The sequence below is a fragment of the Cryptotermes secundus genome, unplaced genomic scaffold, assembly GCF_002891405.2.
Source record: "Cryptotermes secundus unplaced genomic scaffold, Csec_1.0 scaffold540, whole genome shotgun sequence".
NCBI classification, from domain to species: domain Eukaryota; kingdom Metazoa; phylum Arthropoda; class Insecta; order Blattodea; family Kalotermitidae; genus Cryptotermes; species Cryptotermes secundus.
In genome coordinates, this window is record NW_019742447.1 from 1,780,270 (window position 1) to 1,801,254 (window position 20,985).

At 38.6% G+C, this 20,985-nt stretch overlaps 1 protein-coding gene across 3 annotated transcripts in view; it reads left to right on the top strand.

Annotated features, from left to right (window-relative positions):
• The first annotated feature begins 566 nt into the window (after positions 1 to 566).
• The window catches only part of LOC111873215 (prolyl 3-hydroxylase OGFOD1), a 24,244-nt gene continuing 3,825 nt past the window's right edge, over positions 567 to 20,985 (top strand). The window contains exons 1-8 of one of the 3 annotated variants that reach the window (XM_023867741.2): positions 567 to 837; positions 3,699 to 3,995; positions 5,295 to 5,411; positions 7,965 to 8,056; positions 9,589 to 9,717; positions 12,739 to 12,935; positions 16,898 to 17,028; positions 20,026 to 20,219. In XM_023867741.2, coding sequence (XP_023723509.1) covers positions 681 to 837; positions 3,699 to 3,995; positions 5,295 to 5,411; positions 7,965 to 8,056; positions 9,589 to 9,717; positions 12,739 to 12,935; positions 16,898 to 17,028; positions 20,026 to 20,219 — 1,314 coding nt within the window. In that variant the 5' untranslated portion in view covers positions 567 to 680. The remainder of the gene's footprint in view (positions 838 to 3,698; positions 3,996 to 5,294; positions 5,412 to 7,964; positions 8,057 to 9,588; positions 9,718 to 12,738; positions 12,936 to 16,897; positions 17,029 to 20,025; positions 20,220 to 20,985) is intronic. The other 2 variants (XM_023867742.2, XM_023867743.2) reach the window with 2 other exon arrangements.

Sequence of the window (20,985 nt, forward strand, 5' to 3'; positions counted from 1 at the left end):
GGGATGGAGAAAGAAACTCCATTTTAGTTCAGAGAACAGATTACATAAATACGAAGTTGGTACAGCGTGTGTCAGTTCATATGGCTGAAAGTGTTTATGTTTGACAACGTTGAAACTTGACTAAACTCGTCAGGAAACTCATACCCGAAATATGGACAGTGTCCTGGTACAATTACAGAGTTACATATACAGCTACGTTGTCTTTTCCACAATCTGCGCTCCTCCATTCAGTAACACGTATTCAACTCGGGCTGATAACAACTCTCGAAAATTGCTGCTGCGTTTCGGTTGCCAGTTTCCTTGGTGTGCCCTCGCCCTAAATTATTTTATTTTAATTATCCTTTAATTTTTACAAATGTATTGCATGTAATGAAAGGCGCGCACATGAACCCGCACATTCAGACATAATTAAATAAAATTAAATCAAAGGCGATCATATATGAGATTCATTTCTTGCGGCGTGTAGCGGAATTTACGATAATTAACACAGCTGATTTCATAGCACAAACATTTCATCGTTGCCAGAATATAGTGTTGGCAACACTACGAGGTAACTTCGTGGCAGTAGTAATCCGTGATAACTGGCCAATAGTACATCTGTGCATGTTATCGATCTACGGTTTTGTGCTTCAGTTTGTAGCTTAGCACGTGTTTTGGATGGATTTAGGTATTGATGCAAAATGCAGATGAATATGGAAATGAAAAGAAAAGTGGAAGACATTACTACGCACTCTGGCAAACTAAGGTGTGAACGGAAAGCGTCATTTAGAAATCATTTGAAGGAGAACGTAAATGCCATTAATAACTGCTGGACTTCTGACAGATCATTGCATTCAGGTCAGTCGAGGATATACAGAGCGTACAGATCAAACAGAATATAATAATTAAATGTAAACATGGCAAACTTGCCCAGTACGATAAATTCAAATTGCATGACGTGCATTTATTACGTTGGTATGCCTGTATAATTATTAACAATATTGAAGTTAGTTTTGTAACATTAAATGCAATAGAACAGGCGCTAATGATAATCGGCATCGATTAATAATAATATACAGATTCAAATTCACATATATTGCTAATTTAACTGACTTTTTAACCTTCCTTTGTTACCAATTTTCGTTCTGTGTTTTCGCGTCTGGTTGCTAGATGTCACGCATGTTACGATACTGATTCGAATTTGCTGCATGCAGTAGGAAAGCCAAGTTGTAAGTTAAAGTAAAAGCTATGATTATCCTTCGCTTCGCAATTCCATAATACTGTCTCAAAGGCCCGTGTTATCACATGTTTCATGATTTAACCAACAAAAATCATTTCTCAAATAGAAAACGCTTGTTTAGTTTTGGGTACTATTTTGTTGTTCTATTCCAGTTTAAAGACAAAAATGAGGATCTACTGCCATATATTTCATTACCCTCAACTGAGTGTAAAAATTTCTGCTCCTAAAGGCTCATCTGATGTCAAATCAACCCACTTCACAGCCTGAAGTTTGTGTCATAATATAATCCATTAGAAATTAATGTGTTATTTTAGAGTTAGGGGAATTTCTCATGGGGAAAAGGCATTTTCTGTTGACCATAGGAGTGTGCTAAGATTTTACATACATACCCCATACAACCATTCTTGAACTCCAACCCCTCTCGTCGTCCAGCCCGTAGGCGGTCGCTGTTCCGACTGCGCCACCGCAGCTCCCATATGACCATACTTTGTCCGAGAAGTGAGAGATCCAATATCTGAGGAGTATCATCCATTTTTCCGACATTTTACAATTGTGAGGTTGATTTGCACAGTCTGGTGGCAACAGATGATACATGGCATGCATTTTGTAAGGAAGCATGTTTTATTTTAGCACAGCATGCCAGCATGTTCCATAGGACATTGCAGTCTGTTGTGAAGGCTTATAGGCAAATTTTTTTTTTCTGATTTTATGCCATCCTCTACCAACCATTCTGTGGAACATTAATATTCCCAGTCTCCATGAGTACATTGGTGCATGACAATATTCAGATCACTTCCAGAAGTCATTTTGTGTTATTTGGACTGCTCAATTTTAGAGAATTTTTCCACCATGAAGACACATTCCTGTACATTAAATGCCATGTTTTCATACTCTACTGTGGCACTGGACATACATTTTGTTGTTTGGTGCTGATGATTTATGAAATTATTACACAGATATCACTGTATGTTGCTACTAATTTTGGACTCCCTAGCTTTTCACATCTTGGTCATAGTATGTTTTGGAGGAAAATGATACACATTGCTTGTAGATGGTCAAGCACATAGTGGGTGAAGAATGTGATTTATGTCACTTTGACAGTATCCTGAATGTCATGAACTTTTCATCCACAGTGAGATTGAGGACTGCCATCTGGCACCCCGCTGCTTCAGTGTTAGATCCATGAAGACCTCCGTGACACATCCACCATCAAAATGAGATCATTGACTTTGGTTCTGTCTCTCTCTGCCACTGTTGAAAATTGATAGTGGACAGTTATACACACATGATATGCTGATCATTGCTCAGTATTCAAGTAATACACTTTGCACAGCTCTTTTACTTCTCCAACCATGAATTAAGTGTTTGAAACTGAATGGTGAGATTCATTCAGGCACTGCATGCACATTCTCCAGATGTGCTACATTAGTGGCTATTGTAGGTGCATCACTGGGGCATGGGACATCTTTCTGCCAAGCGCTAATGCCATTTACACACTGTTGAACAATTTGAGTATTCGAATGTGAGCCCCTCAGCCTTCCATTTTATGACACTTGCATGGCATTTTTTTTCAGACAAAACATAAAACATGACCAGTGTCCACATATCTGCATGCTTGAAACTTTTCAAGCACTCCTTTCCCAGTCCATTGCTTGGCACTGCGGCACATGCCACTTCTGTGCTACTGCATATAGTAACACAGCAAACCCATGCAAATCCGGTTATAGTTCATCTGGATCGAAATATGAAAAATGAAAATTATGTTCACAGTTGAGTGTATTCTTTAAAAGACGCATGGAATACAGAAGCAAGAGAGATTAGAGCAAGAAGACTTTCAGGATGTGCTGAGGGCCGCTGGAGAGGCTGAAACTGCACAAGATTGTATCCAAGATTGTCTTGAGCTGGATAAAGGAGACCCTGGATTTCAGCTTCTGGCACAGGAAAAATTGCTGCTGTGATACTTTTTATGTATTTTCATCAACACTGCCTATATTTATTAATTTTTCCATTTATTCGGTATCTGAGTTTTTATATGTATCTTTTAGGGCTATCTTTTGCATCATTGATCCAGGTTATCAGTTAATCTGGATGACCTCTCCCCCCCAATTTGGATTAGCAAGGGTTTGCTGTATTGACTGACAATGCATCTAAGGGGAATTCACTTAGGCCTACCATTACTCAATTGCGTTACATGCAGGAAATGTGGGAGGAAGCAGTTGTGTCCTGTTTCTAGGCATTGTTCTTTTTCATTTGACTGCAAGGACTGAGGAAAACCATGAAAACCTCAGAAGTGCAGTGGTGAAGATATGAACAAGGTACTTTTGAATACATGTCTCGCATTACAATTAAGCTGGCTGACTTAACCTGTACAGAGGATAACATTTTTTTCTTTAATATATTTGCATGGTTCGGTCTCCAGGGATGTTATGTTAGTGGATTCATATGTTGAAAATTCAGTATACAATGATTTTGTTTACAGATTTTGATGTACATATGGATATTTCACCTTTTAAGCACTGCATAGTGGAAAACTTCATGCGTGATACAGAATATTTAAAGGAATTGAAAGAGGAGCTTCTGGACCTTAAATTTTCCTTGAAGCGGAATGATCTCTACCAGTTTCATCAGTCTTGTGACTTATCTGAAGTAAATAGACCTTCGATTAATTCACTGAAACAGTTCCTTGTAGAGGAATGTTGTACATGGCTGGAAATGGCAACCGGTATCAAACTGAATAATAAAGTTTCAGTGACATGTTCTTCCTATAATTATTCAGGTATGTACATTATTTTTCTAAAGCTTTATAGCATTGCCTTTGAAGTTTGTGCTGTAAATTGTCTTGTCACAGTGTGGAGTTATGATGATACTTAATTGAAGATATAACTGTCATCATTTAAGTATCCTTCACCCCTTCCTCACCCTACTGTACTGTACTAAAGAAACACCTCAATATATAAATCAACAACTTATTAGTGTAAACAGGCCTGGGGTTGAATGGGGGCATGATTGTAAATAATGAAAATGAAGTGGAAGTGGGGAGAAAATGGTTATGTCCCGTTTTTAAGAAACTACTCCAGCATCTGCATGGAAACAAATCACAAAATATGTTGGTCAATATAATTGGCTTCAGGTTTAGTATCAAACCCAGGACCTTTTATATAAAAAAAAGGAATGCTAACCTTTCAGCCATGGGCATTGTTTCATTATCTGGTGTTTAAACAGAAGACCACTATGTAATCTCTCATTTACTAGTAAATATAGAAACAAAATCAAGGAAGACTTATATTATTTCCATGCATGAATGTTTTTTTTCCCTAACACACAGAAAGAAGGATATTTTTGGGACATTTCTCCCACTCTTCAGTTCTTGAGATGCTGCTCCTATCAGCAGTACGCTGTATAGATTGTGTTTACAGTTTAGTTAAAAATTTTAATAAGTGCTTGTACTAAATAGTAGTGGCACACAATTAAAGACAAGCAGGATATGAGAATGAAGTAAGCAGCATAAACTGTAAAGTGTTATCAGACAACAACCAGTGATGGTGATACAATAGACTGAGAAGACTTCATACATGCTGTAGTGAACTGCAAAGTGTGTGAATTAGCATCAGTGCTACAGTTATTTGTAGTTACATTCTGTAAGAGTTCAGTAAATTCAGTTACCAATCCAAACCCCATTTATAGTCACTCAGTCTTGTGAGAATATTGACCCTGATGATGGAGGCAGAGCTAGTCTCTTTAAGTGTTGGGTTTCTCCTCATGGTTGATAGCACCAGAGAGTTTTAGTCCATTTATTTGTCATGAAAACTTGATATCTTAAAAAAAAAACAAAATGTGTATTAGTGGCCTGCATATTGTTTTGGTAAGATATGACCCATCTCTTCCAATAACATTTCATACATTATTATGTCAGCATGAATATTTTCTTCTTATTGCATAATATTTCATGTAGTTGACTGATGTTGTGTCACAGAACATGGAACAAGAATAGTAAACAAGACTTCTTATCTTCCTTTTCAAACAGAAAAAAGGAGTGTGTATTAGTAGTTCATATACTGTGTTTTCATCCATTCAGATCACTTGTTATGTCATGATGACAGATGTGAAGATAGGCGAATTGCTTTTATTCTCTATCTGAGTGAACACTGGCAGCCAGATTATGGGGGTTCTTTGGAGCTGTTTGACACAGATGGTAAGTTTTCAAACATTTGAAATTGTTGAGTAAAGTATAATTCAGCTATTTTTGGATTGCGAAAGTTTAAGGCAAACACCATGTGGACCGCTCACTCCTATCATATATGCAACATCATTTCATATGTGGGACCACATTTCCAAAATGTTAAATTCATTGTCTCCTCCTCCAGTTTCTTCTTCTTCTTCGTTGGCAGCTGTTACAAGTGCTAATGTTGATGTGGTAACTAGTGATTTTATTGCCTTGGGACTACTAAATGTGACATCTTCTCTGTAAAGTGTTACTATGTGGATTTTTTATCACTATTCTGTCTACATCGGGTGTAAATAATAGAGTTTCTTAATTGGGTAGTCACTACGGTATAGCCCAGTCACACAAATTAAACCTTATTATTCTGTTTATGTAGTACATTGTATAAATTAATTGATTATAATCTGATATGTGTTTATATATTTAAGCTCTTATCTTAATAAGCCATAGCTCAAGCGGTTAGTCGCTGGCTTCCCACTGTGGTGGCCTGGGTTCCATCCCTGGGTCTGGTCACGTGGGATTTATAGTGGACAAAGTGGCGCTGGGGCAGGTTTTCTCCGAGTACTACGGTTTCCCCTGCCAATCTTCATGCTACCAAATTCTTCATTATAATAATCACCCAGGGGCAGGTACAATAGGCCAATCAGTGACTGCTGTTCCAAGTGGACCCAGCTGGACTCCACCCTCTACTAAGCGAATTAAAAAAAAAAAAAAGAGGATCTATGGAATTAAAATAAAGATACAGTATAATGAGTAGACTATTTGCTGAGTGAGCAAGAAATAAGTTCAATACCTGGCTGGGGTAGTTCTGGGGCCCACCTGGCCTCATAACAAAAGTTTATAGGGAGCTGTTTCACCAGATTTAAGGGAACTAGGGCATGAAACTTACCATTCATCTCCATCTAGTGCCAAGGTTAAGAATGATTGGAGCTATACCTTCACTTCTCCATATGTCATCTTGACATGGATTAAGCACAAGGACATATTTAAGTTCATGCACAACTATTATTTTGTATGACCATGAACACAGGTCATAGCACAGCAGCAGCTTATTTTGCCAAGTATCTTAATGATTTGAGAAGACTGATCTTTAACTATGCCTGAATGCCTTGAACATTTTTTTTTTCAGTTAGCACGTTCCTCTTAAACTGTCTTATTTTTCCTCACAGACTAAATCTTTGTTATGCCTGTTTTTAAGAAGCTTCAGTTCACATAACTTTTAGGGACTCCTGGGTATTTATAAGTGTACCTCTGAATGCAGTATTTTGTAACTTTTCTTTCTTATGAAGTACTTGTCTTTGAAAATCTGCTGTTCAGTCATATACCTTATTGCAAGAAGCACAATAGGTCACTGTAGGTCGTGGTGCACGGACTGAGAAGGCCCGCCCCTTACGCATTCATACCTTATTGCAAAAGTAATGAATTTAGATCTTAAGACAAAAGATCTGAGCAAGCTCAACCTCCAGTCATTACTGTACCAGTTACAATACATTTTTTGACTTCAGAATCACCCATCTTCACATTGGTATTTAACATGATTGCAGAAAATCATCCATCTTATTCATGGTGTTATGTTTTCTTCATATTTTATCTCTATGTATTTAAGTGATAAAGTCATTAAAAGTCTGTATTTGATGGACATTCCCATATCACTTTACTAATACGATTTTGAGTCTTCAACACTGAATAGTATTAATAAAAACAAAGCGAAGAAAGAAGTAGCATGTATCAGTAGTTTTAAATGTATATGAACATTCAGAGATTTGTTTTAATACTGTTTATATGACACTGCTCTGGTAAATTTTTTTTGTATAATTTTCTGTTCACAATTCTCCTTCAAGACTTGTAGATTGATGAATGGGAATATAATTATTGTTCTGGGATAAGATATTAACCTAACATTCATTTGGTGGTGATGGGAAAATTTTGGTCAGAAATTTATCCATAAACCTTGCAAAGGTGATGTCCTCAAATCCAAACCGCATAGGTGAATCATAGGACCTGTGTATTTTTATGGTACAAATTTGCTTACCACTTTAATTTGCGACATAATATTAAAGATAATAAGTTGGCCATTTTGGACTGGGAGGAACATGTTTGTGGTTTATTTTGAGATACTGTGACAACATCTGTTCTGGAAAGCACAAAATGAAAAAGGAACAAATACAGTATATCAACCCTGATATTATCATTAGTTGATCGTGCTAATATTCATTACAACTTATTTGTTCATACCTTGTACTGAAAGGTAAATCTATATGTCATTTGCTTTGAACTTATGTTGGATATGGGCTTCACACAGCAGTGGGTATGAAGAGTTCTATTGTCTGGGATATAATGCTGTGTAATCCATTGAAAATCCACCGACATGTGCCTTTGAAACATCAACTGGCTTTCAGTGGGCTAAACAGCATTGTATTCTAGAAGACAGAACCCTTTGAACTTAGATAGCTCTACATTTTTTTAGCTGTTATAAAGTCAAGTTCATACTTACATGATTAGTTGTTTTGTACTGTTTCTTAGACAGTGGTCAACCCAAGGAAGTGGTGAAAACCATTTTGCCCATGTTCAACACTTTTGTGTTCTTTGAAGTGATGGGTAAATCATTTCACCAGGTTAGTGTGTTAATATATATGAACATATGTTTGTTTGTGATGTCAGTATTCATATCAGTCAGTGATTTTGTTGTGTTCAAAGATCTGTGATTTTCCATGTAAAAATGAAAGCAGCCCCAAATTTTAAATTTGGCTGCTGGCCTTCTTTTACCCAGTAAAGTGTTGTTGTAAAGTGTTATGTTGTTTAGTTTGGTGAAAGTGAACTGATGTTTCAGAGAGACATACCGCCTCCCTCTTCAGGGTTGAAGAATAAGCCAAGCAAGTAGAGCTGTGCTTGCTGTCTGCTTCATGCTGCTTTGTTGCATGGTGCACACTTCAACCCTGAAGATGGAGGAGATATGTTTCTCTGAAACAGCAGTTGACTTTCACCAAATTATATAGTGTTACATCCCGCCACGCTTTCATCTATGCTGTTTATTTTTTCGTAATCAAATAGAATTCTTGCTGCTCACTACTGTGAGAATCTCAAATCCAACAAGATATTACAAAGTCTGAGATAACTTGAGGTCTCCTAGTTGAAATAGGTTTAGTATTTGTGATCTGTGTTCTATGTTGTGGAATATGGGTAAATAAACTTGGGGAAACATAATGTCAGCAGTTACTAAATTGAAAGTCATTCAAGGAATTAGCTGCTTCTGAACGTTCTTACAGCTTGACGAAAGCAGTTTTCTGGGATCTGGCACTGTGTAGATGTGGCGTTAACCAATGTTTCGGAGGACATCGTATTCTAGTTAAGTCATAATCTTGTCACCAGTCAGGTTCCACAACTACCTCCAAGAAGACAGACCCCACTGTGACCATCACCAGAATCACCACCACCACCACCACCACCATCATCATCATCATCATCTTGATCAGCACCATCACTAACCATCACTGTAACCTCCACCACCATGACAGCTGCCATCATGATCACTGCTACCACCACAAACATCACCATGACAACAACCATGACTACCTCCACCAGTTTGCCGCCAGATTGACACCTGTAACAACCACAACCACCACAGTGATCTCTACAGATACCATGAACACCATCACCATCATGATGACCACAGTCACATCCACCACTATCATGACCACCACCACAGCTGCTATAACTTCTATCATGGCCCCATGACCACCAAGATCTTCAGCACCACATTTGCTACCATAACCAGCATCATGACACCCACGCCACCACCTCTGTGACCACAAACACGCATGGGGTATACACCCTACTGGTTACAGGTTACAGAATTTTTGTTTGCAATTTAAGTACCTTGTTTGTTTGGTTAACAGCCCCTTGTCACCTAAATAGCTTCTATAGCACAGAATGGCAAGATTGTGAATGACACATCAGAAAGAACTGGTCTTAGCTTATTTAAAGAAACCATGTCAGTATATGCCTGAATGTACAGAGGAAAACCATAGGAATCTTTGGCAATATAGCCATTCTCAAGGCCAAGAAAGTTTATATATTGAAAACAAGCATCTAACATGTTATTCAGTTGTGCTAAATATTAATAATAAAGGCATTTTACATGTTTCAGGTAGCTGAGGTGGGCACAGTAGATCGAACAAGACTTTCTGTGAATGGTTGGTTCCATGGCCCACTTTCAGAATGCAAAGATGTTATTCCAAATGTACGCATAGACATACACCTGTTTTCTCCCATACAGGTGACTTGTTTAATATTTCTGAAGCATATCAATTTTGAATTAAACCTGATATATTCCTATCCAAATATTTTATTGTAGTTCAGATTCCATAAAGCATAACCTAGAAGTTCCCATATTAATATACAAAATCACTCATGTATTATGAAGAGAACTAAGCTTAATCATTTTAAAATAATCCATTCCCTGATAATTTATACACTTTCCCAGTGGCGTTACACATGCTGAAATATTTTTTGAAAGTTCAGTTTTTTAGTGTTCTTCAGATGTGTGAGTTTTTTATTTGTTTAATTTCTTCCATCAGCACAGAGGTGTCCTGATTTTGAGGAATAACATGAAAATGTGGCATGGGATCAAATTTGGATGAATATAATAAAGGCATCCCCCTCCTTGGTGTCTCCACCTTATCGTGGTGAGGGGGTTTGAGTATGCCAAGGACCCTGAGAGCTATACCAGCGGTAGCGTAGCTACTGGCAGGGCCTCCCTTGCTGGACAGGTCAAAGGGTAGGCATCAGACGAAGAGAGACACCAAAAACTGATGTCGGAAGCAGCGTCATCAGCAGCGATTTGAAGCACAGAGCAAATGATGCTCGAGATAGTTCAAGTTCGTATAGCAACAGGCGTGACCAGAGTGGTTTGAACGGCTGTTGTACTGCGATGTGGAAAGCAAATGGAAAAACTACCACATTATCACTTTCCTGGATAGTCTCTTTCCAAAAACAGAAGATCGCATTAAGTGGAGAAACTGTTTTGGAAGAGACTGTGGACCTGTCGTCTGACAGATTACTGATGATGATGATAATAAAGGCATTAGCTGTGTGATTTTAAATTTTGCCAAAAAGGCTCTTACTGAGGGAATATTGTGCAATGGTGCTGCATTGACATGGTCAAGAATCCAGTCAAAGACATGGATCTTTTCTTAACTATGTCTCTTACATTTTTAATTGCCTCTAGTTTGAATGCGCGTTTCATAAAGGATAAAGGGGTCTTGGATTATTATCTGTCACGTAGATATTTGCAGCTTTTTGATCTTGATGACATTGGAGTTTCCTCTTAGAATGTTAATGTTTTGCCATTGAAGTATTTTAGTATAAATGTTATTCATTGCATGGATAAGAAAGAATTATGATATTCTGGAAGCAGATTTTCTTTCCATATTCAGATTGAAGAAAAGGACACCAAGATTGTTGGGCTCATTTTGTGTCTGGTCCACGATATTCTTAAAGATTCATGGCTCATCACTGATGATAGTCCATTTCAGGAACTTTTGCCTTCAGAATGATTTATGGAGGAGTGGATATTAATGACCACATTTTTCTTGATCTTAGTATTAGATAAAGGCCCACATTGGATAGAGGCTGAGTAGGCCCCAGAGCCAGTTTGGATATGCTGGAATTGAACCCCAGTCGTCTAACCCATAGCCACTTACTTTACAGACGAAACTATTTCAGCTTATCTTAATGCCAGATTTTTCAGCCAAAATTTTTCTCGCAGCTTCCTTAGCCAGTTTGAAGTATTTTGTCCTCCCTATCAATTTCAAAGTTTCCCCCCTCCCCCTGCTGTGTACCAGAATTCTCACTCTCAACATTTTAACTGGGTGGGAAACTTTTTCATCAGTTTTCATATTTGCACTTCCTTTCTTGAAACTGTTGAACTATTGATAAGATTATAAATCTTTCTTGACATAACACAGTAAGCTGTTGTTGCGGCCTCCGTAGGCTAGGGGTAATGTTCCCACCTCATGACTCAAGTTATGCGGGTTCAAACCTGGCGGAGGTCGTGGAATTTTTAAGGGCGGAAAAATTCAGGGAACAAGTCCTCCGGGAGGGACTTTAAGCCGTGGATCCCGTGTCGTAGCTTTACGGCACATAAAAGAACCTCATGTCTCAAGGAGACCTCTGAGCCAATTATAGGATGTTTCCCGCCCAACAGTAGTTTCTAACGCCTCTGGTAGATGGGGAAAGCATCAAGGTACCGCTGAGCCAGTAGAGGCCGAACTCGCTGGCTGAGTCGGGGCTGATGGTACGCACCAGTACCGGTAGGGTATAGAGACTGGTAGAATATCAAAGGGGGATGTACAATTGATCAAACTGGTCGCGGTGCATGGGGAAACCCACCCCCTCCAATGATAATAATAATAATAATAATAATAATAATAAGCTGTTGTTGCTCACTGTCATGGCATAATGGCTGTTTTGCCTGCTTCATATTCTGGAGGTTGCAGGTATAAAGCTATTTGGCCTAAATCTTTGAAACTCCATTTTATGTGAAAATCAAAAGCCCAATAGGAAAACCTAGCACAGCACAAATCAGTCAGGATACCCAGTCATGAGCTCATACAGTGTCAGAAACAGAATTTCCAGTTTCCTGAAGTTCATTATTTGCAAAATTCCTACAGAACTTATGCAGTATACTTTATTTGAAATTCTAACACAGATTACTTCCACGGGCCACTTTAACCTGCTGCTCTGTTAAGAAGAGTTGGACATACAAGTATGAGTCTTAATGTCATAAAAGAATGCATTTATGCTGCAGTCAACAAATTTTAGAAATATTCACCTACACATGAAACCATTTATTCCCTTTATGTACTGTTGTGTTCCATAATTAAATATTAACTACAGTATGAGCAACTGCTGCATTTATGCTGTCATGTACTGTGCCTTTCAATTAAAGTAAACCATCATCAGGTGCAATCAAATCTAATATTATATTCATGTAGGATATGGTATATTTCAATAAAGAGCTGATGAAGTGGTCTGCATAAAATACATGACAAACATGTTCATGTTTAATCTCATTGTGTGAGGCAGGCTATTTCTGTCTGTGTTTACATGTGTTTCTATTTATTCTTGTCATAAAATTCCACAGGAACATTTAATAATCACTTAACTATAGAATTTTTCGTAGAAGGCTCATCAGTATGCAATCTCTTTGAAATACCCTCTGAATCAAAGTGCTAGTAATTTCCCAACTCTGGCCTATGTGCAGCCATTTTTACCTCTGTTTTGTTCTTATTTGCAGGATGACTGTAGCCTCTTAGCACATGTGAATCCTATGTACCTGGATCCTGAAATACAAGAACAGATCAGCTCCAGCTTTGAACAAGATAGTGAGATTTTATTGCCCGACTTCTTCAATAAAGATTTCTATAAAGAAATATGTAACTGCTTATGTAGTGGTGAATTTTCTTGGGAACTTCAAGGACCACCCAATCGTAGGTAAGAGAAGATTTAAATCTACAGTTTTAAAAATATTACCACAGATTCAGTCCCATAAATGCAAGCCTGCATTTATATCTCTTTGACAGTTATCCCTCAAGTAGTAATGTTCATTTCAGTACATTAATAATTGCACCCAGTTTTCCAGTAAGAAACTGGCAGAATATGACAGTTACATGTTTTCAGACTCGTGTATGATGTAGCCTGTTATCAGTAGAATTTTTCCTTGGAGATACCGGTGTTGAAAATAGTGATGATCCTTTGCTGAAAGGATAGATGTTTAAGATAGTTGTCCAATTAAAAAAGAAAAATTGGATCACTTCTAAGGGCCATAAAGTTATCTATTTTGTAGTTGTAATAAAGAGGGAATGTAGGAAATGTAGACATATATACAGGAGGGTCCAAAAAATGTACTCACTCTTTGATAGTCAGTATCTTTGGAACAAAATGACATATAGTTACGATGCTTTTGGGGTAGTGTAGTGTAATATTTTCTCAACAGATGGTGAAGGTCACATGAGTCACATGAGTGTTGTACCACATGCACGCTGCGAGCAGAAGACAGCAGCAGCAATGTCTGAAAGGTTGTTCGTTGAACAATGGAAGGCTGTATTGAAGTGGTACTGGAAGTACGAAAACATTAAAGAGGTACAACGACCATGGCAGAATGAGTTTGGAACTCGGCCACCAACACGTTGAACAATTGCCCATATTTGGGATAAATTTCAAGCCAACAGTACTGTTCATGATGTGCATAAGCAGAGATCTGGGCAACCACAGATAGTAACAAGTCCAGTCTCCAGTGCTGTGGTGTTGCAACGCTTTACATGATCACCGCAAAAATCTGTGAAACAGTGTGCACGCGAAAGTGGGGTAAGCCGATCAAGTGTACGGTGAATTCTGAAGGCTGCAAAGTGGAAAGTGTACATTCCAAGACTGCTGCATGCTACTTGGATGACACTCTACCTGGACGATGGATAGGTCGAAGAGGTGCTATTGAGTACCCACCATGGTCTCCAGACCTAACACCTCTCGACTTCTCCCTATGGGGAACCTTGAAGGATGAAGTTTATCAACAAAAGCAAGCTACACTGAACGCACTACAAGAAACCATCGAAGCGTCGTGTGCAGCCATCACACCAGACACATTGACAGCCATAGTTCGCAAAGCAGTTTGGCGGCATCGACGCTGCTTAGCCACTGATGGTGGTCACTTCAAACACATACAACATGTCATTTTGTTCCAATGATATTGACTATCAAAGAGTGGGTACATTTTTTGGGACCCCTCGGTATATTTGAGTGCTTGATGACAGTGCGTAGGTAATGTGTGCTGTTATGACAGTTCTGTCTTTCTGTAGTGGGGGATGATTTAATTCAATTTGCAATTTAGTTAGAATTTCAAAATCATGGCCTTATTAAGGCCCATTCATATTACAGTGTTGGTACTGGTTTGGTCTGTTTGTAATTCAGTTTCATTGTCTGCTACAGGGTTAGGATGTTAGAGAGAGCCTGGCCTCACACTTCTTAGCATGTGTGTTTGTTAGTGCTATTATGTGCTTGTGATCCTATGTTCTGGAATGTGTTACTGCATGCCCATAGTGAATTCAGTTAGTCTTCCATAATGTTAAGTTCCATATAGTTCTTTAGTTTTGCTACCACCACAGTCAACGTGGCTTGTGTAATGTTTGAAGCTGGAACTGGTTGGCTATTGGATGATGAAGGGATGGCATGTCTGGATATGATTTGGTTCTGTCCAGTAACATTTGCATATGATAAAGGGGTCTGGGATTAAAGTGAATTTGCTTGATTGTTTGGTTATCTAATCATGCTGTTACAACTACAGTTATTGAGCACTGAATGAGATGGGAAAATTATCATGCATGTTGAGTAGGTAAGGATCTGGAAGGAGGTGATGTGAGTATGGTTTATTTTAAAGGAGTATTCAGTCATTTTCCTGGCAGGCCCAGGAAAAACAACAAAGATCCTCAGCATGGCAGGTAACCTATATTTAATTTTAGCAAGATACCTGAATTTTACCCTTGTTAAGGGGCTGCCCATAATAAATGTAAACTCAAGCAACTGTAAACTCAGCGAATTAATTTAACCAAATTTCTGAATCAATTTTAAGAATGTAAAAATAGTAAACTGTATTGTGGTATCCTAACTTTTGGCAGAGTGGACTGAAAAATCAGGAAGCATTCTGAAATAGTAGGTTTTAATTTACAGACAGCAGGCATTGGCAAGAGGGAGGTGGTATATTTATCTATGTCCCCTCCCCCAAATTTTTGGAAGAAATTAAAAAAGGAAAGAAAGAAGGAATTGAACGTAGTAACAGGAACAATTAAAATTGTTTTTAAGAAATACATTCTTGTATCCTGAATACCTTAGGATGACCATTGCAATGCATTTTAAATGGAATTTCTTAAGCACATTTTCTATCTGCCCCCCCAGACGTCGTTGCAGCATTAATGCTGGACTACCAAATTATGAAGTGGTTATGCAACACACACAGCCTCAGTGCTAGCTCTGGTTCTGGTGATTGTGACTATCTTGGAAAGCTATAAAGAAGAAAGGAGGAACTTGTGAGAATTCTTTTAGCTTAGAACTTGTAGCAAAATTATGAAAATAGTTTTGTGACATAATGGACCAGGTAGCACAGTCAGTAAAGTAACTGCTTACAGACTAAACTGGGGCTTTGTTATCAGCAGGGCATGGACTTTTCTCATCCACATGTCCAGACCAGCTCTGGGCTCATCCAGCCTTCTAACCATTGAATACTGGGGATCTTATTCAGCACATAAAGCTGCCAGAGCATATAGTTTATCACATGCCAAGGTCTGTAATGTGTAGAGCTTAATTTCATGTCCCTCAAAAGCTATTACTCTGCAGTGTTTAGGCACGGAGGCAAGTTTATCTTCTGGGATATAATGCCATGTAGTCCATTGAAAGTCAACCAATATTTCAGAGGAAAGTATTGCATCCATTGTTAAGGTCAAAAAATGAGCCAAGCAAGAAACCAGCTTGGCCCTGCTTTCTGTCTGCTTCATGCCAATTTCTTGCTTGTCTTATTCTTCAACCCTGAAGATGGAGGCAACATGTTCCTCTGAATCGTTGGTTGACTTTCAGTGGACTACTCAGCATTATCTCCCAGAAACAGAACTGTTCATAACCACTGCTGTGAGAACCTCAAATGCTACACAAGTTTACGTTAACTGTGGCATATAGACCCGTTGCTAGGTAAAGACCACAAAACAAGCAGTGAGACAACAGCACTTGCTATGCAGCAGCCAGTGCACCAGTGGACTGGCTGGGTAGTGATCACATGGGAACCCCAACAGTCCATGTGCAACAGTAGATCTGTGTTATCTGTTGGTCCATGCCAGAGGGTTACAAGCAGGATGAAGTTTAGAGTTTAGTTCAGTTGTGGGATATGCCAGATGGTAAGGATGTAAGTGGAGGACAGTGTTAAGGTCCATAACCAGGAGATGACTCACGAAGACTAGGAGGTTGTTGTGAGATGGCCATCAGCCTGGGAGTTGGTCAGTTGTAAGGGAGTCAGGGAAGAGAAAACTTAGTGCAGTTGAGAGCCAGTGGGCAATGAAGTGAGCATGGAAGCTGAAGAATCTTAACTGTCAGAAGACTGTTACCAGGAAATGACTAGTGGAGGCTGTAACAGACTGAGAACACTAGTCTGTGTGTGATAATGATTTGTGAAGTGTAGTAATGCATTGTATAGTAATCAATAAATTGAGTCACAAATCCAAACCCCATCATACAAGCGATATTACCTTGGTTTAGAAACACAATGTTTTAACCTCTTTTTGCGGTCCTTTGTATTATGGCACTGTGTAATCTAACTCTTCAGTGCAGTGCAAACCGTAACATTTCATAAAGATTATTATTTATGTTCCAACCATCTTACTTGAAAATTTGTTATTTTCATAAAGTTCTCTTTACAGAAGGTATGAAACTCCACGTGAGAAGACTTTGCCATTGTCACTTAATAAGCTTGTGCAACTGATGAAGTCCAAAGAGTTCTTCAAACTGCTTGGTGACCTTACAAAACTGGAGCTGACACCCTTTCAAAATAGTAGGTAACACTTTATGATATTGATGGCATTGTGTGTTAATGTCTTTTGCTTGATACAATGATTAAATTAGAGTTTATGGTCTTTATTTTTATGGGGTCATAAAAATGTCATAGCTGCACTTAAATTACTTTGGCATCAAAGAACATGTAATAGTTGGTAATTTATTATCAGTTCATGAGAACTAATAGCAGGTTGAAGAATCCCCCATGCTTTATTAGTGTTGTGATACTAGAACCATTGTTATAGATGCATTAAATCGATAACACATGGTGGTCTGTTCACAGAGTTCTGGTACTTTTGAAACTTTGCCAACACAACATCTTAGGACTGTTAGGTAAGTTGTGCTGCCTAGTGGCATGCGTCCTAATTATCATCCTTTTTGCTGCATCATCCTGGTGTGATCAGTCATTGCACTAGAGCTATTTGTTCAAATGCGTGTAGAGCGTATCTTGTGATATTTGAGATGACTGATATTCATGAGCGTAAAAATCATGTTGACTTTTTTTGACATAGAGGGTGTTGTGCATCAAGAATTTTTACATCAGGAGCAAACAGTGGATCACTGATATTATCTTGAAGTGCCGAAACATCTAAGATAAAATATAAGAAGACAAAAACCTCAGTTGTGGAAAAATAACTCCTGGTTCCTCCATCATGACAATGTGGCAGCTCATGCATCGCAACTGATTCGTAATTTAGGAAATAATAAAAAGTCTGCCAGAGCCAGTTCAAGTGAGTAGGGTGCTGAGGAACCACAGTTGTGTTCACATTGGTCAAAAAGTCACAAATTAGTAGCATGAGGTGGCACATTGTCATGATGGAGAAACCAGGATTTGTTTCTCCACAACTGAGGTACTTTTCTCCAGACATTTTCTCTTAGACATTTCAGCGCTTTGAGATAATACCAGTGATTCACTATTTGGCCCTGGCATAAGAATTCATGATGCACAACACCCTCGATGTCAAAAAAACGTCAACATGTCTTTCATCCTCATGAATATCAGCCATCTCAAATATCGCAAGACACACAATACACGCTTGTGAACAGATAGCTCTAGGGTGATGACTAATCACACCAGGATTTGCAGCAAAAAGGATGATAATTGGTAAGCATACCACTAGGCAGCACAACTTACATGACATTGCTAAGATGTCGAGTTGGCACACTATTTTAGAAGTTCCGGAACGTTTTTAACAGACGACGTATAGGCATTTATATCTACTACATCTTTTGTTGATAACTGTAATTTTAGGCTTCATACTCAGTTTTAGTTTATTCCATGACCAAGTGTGAATGGAACTTCCAATTAGATCATGTGATAGCTGTCAATTTTTTACAGTAAAGGAGCCAACATTGGCTGGCATTTGACTCTTATGAATAGATGATAGTAAACTTGTATGCTAAGGACTAAACCTCCAGTCCCAGCATTTGCATGGAGGAATTCAGCAAAACCATATAATGAAGTCATCAGAATTATACAAGAATGGCAAGTTAGATCTCTTTAATGGAAAGCAGGAATGCTAACTGACATTTCATGCTTGTTCTGAAATCACAGTTTAAGAGAAACTAAATTCAAAATTTAAATGCTTTCAGTTGCAATTTTTATTTTAGCAAGAATATGGCTAGAAAAAGCTTCTACTAATATTCAGTGCTTACATAGTTTACATTTTGTCAAATATATTATTAATATTAATGCATTAAAATATTTAATTCTACTACAAAATTATGAACCTGACTGACACTGCTTTTGTTTCTGCCTTGCAACAAATAGTAATCAGACTTAAGAATTCATGCCAGATGCACTACACGTGTCTCTCCTTTGCTATAACAGTTCTATGTAAAACTGCATATTCATACACACACACAAAGAAGAAATTACTTAATTGCTGTGCTTATGTGAGAATCTGATGCTATTTTTTTTATTGTTAGTGGGGTCAGACTTAGTCCCTTGTACTGTGGCCACTTGTGGCCTATTGTACCAGCCCCAGATGATAGGTGAGGGTGATTGTGGAGCAATTGGTGGAATGAAGATTGACAGGGGAAACCGAAGTACTCAGAGAAAACCTGCCCCAGCGCCACTTTGTCCACCACAAATCCCACTTGACCAGACCCGGGATGCCATGGTGGGAAGCCAGCGGCTAACCGTGCAGCCTATCTGATGCCTTAAGATTGCTTCCAATATGTAGGAAATCCATGAAACTGATACATACCCTAGCTTCACTAATCACAGAAAACATGAAGGAAAAAGTCTAAATATTGTAAGATATGGTACCATTGCTATGCAACAATCACGAAAAAGTTCTGCACGGGTGGCTGTGACAAGAGGACCTGAGCATGGGAAGCTGAAGAATCTCCACTGTATTAAATCTGTTACCAGGAAACAGCTAGTGGAGACTGTAATAGACTGAGGACACTAATCTATGTCAGCGATCTGTAAAGTGTAGTTACGAGTGGTGTATACGAATGGGTCAATAAATCCAGTATCCAGTCTGTACCCCGTCTATAGTCACACCCTAAAATCATCACAATATTAACACATTTACACCTAGCATAGTTGGTTGAGGAGCTATGCTACTAGCCGGAAGGTCGTGGGTTCACGTCCTGATGAGGTCATTGGATTTTTTTCAGTTGACCTAATCCTTCCAGCCGCACTATAGCCCTGGGGTCAACTCAGCCTCTAACAGAAATGAGTACCAGGAATTAATAAAATAATTTTCCTGGGGAGTAAAGCGCAGCCGGCTCATAAGGCTGACAACCTTACAGCCATCTTTGAGCTGACTGTCTAGATAATGTGGGACCCTCAACGTCTCACAACTCTATGGGCCATCATGGCCTGTTACAGGGATAGATTTACTTTTACACCTTTGGTAGCTCTTATGGGGGGGGGGCATTTAGTGTTCCTAAATTGAGAATTGAGAAATGCTGTCTTGTGGTATGTACCAGTGGTAACTTGACCAGGAGGTCACTTTGTTTTCTCTGTATGTTGTTGTTATAGATGACACAGCAGTATTGCAGCCCCGGTGTTCGTATGAGATACAGCGGTGGCAGAAACGTTTCTATACTTTGCTGCATGATGACCATATGAGTAATGAGTATGCATTGGATGCTATCATCCACTTCAATGTCCATAATGTGAAGCAACTGCAAGGAGGTTTCATATCCTATGTAGCCCGTGATGCAGATGAAGAGGTACGAGTACATTGTTTTATTTCTGCTGTGTATAGTTGGTTTTCACTACTTCCATGAAGCTAATGTTCTTCATCAGATTGTAGCAGTGCCTGAAGTAGGACATATCGCTTCTTTATAGAGCAGTGGTTCTCAACCTTTTTTTGCTCAGGGCCCAATTCTGAGTTTCATTCAGTTCTGTGGCCCCCATCTCTCATATTGTTTAATTATAAAAATGTAATATTTATAATATATACATAAGCGAGTCAAATGAAAACCTTAAATATTTTTTTAATATGTATTTATATGTATGTATATAATATGTATTTATTACTGGCAGAAAGCATTTGACCGTGTAAATTGGACATAATTAATGCAGATCCTAAAGGAAATAGGTATCGATTGGCATGAAAAAAGATTGATTAGTAAATGGTACATGGATCAGAAAGTTGGAGTGCGACTGGGCAAAGGGGAGACAAGAAGTGTGAAGATTGGAAGAGGAGTTCGACAAGGATGCTGCTTATCACCAATTTTATTCAACTTGTACAGCGAATGACTTACAAAAGAAGCTCTGGATGGGCTTGGAGACTTCAAATTATTCAAACTGTGAAATATGCAGATGACCTTGTGTTAATGGCTAAGGAAAAACCTGTGCTACAGGGTATGATTGATAGACTAATCGAAATTGGAAGGTGCTATGGCATGGAAATGAATGTGGAAAAAACAAAAGTAATGAAAATTTCAAGACAACCAACCCCAGTCACAATAAAGATAGACCAAAAACTGAAGA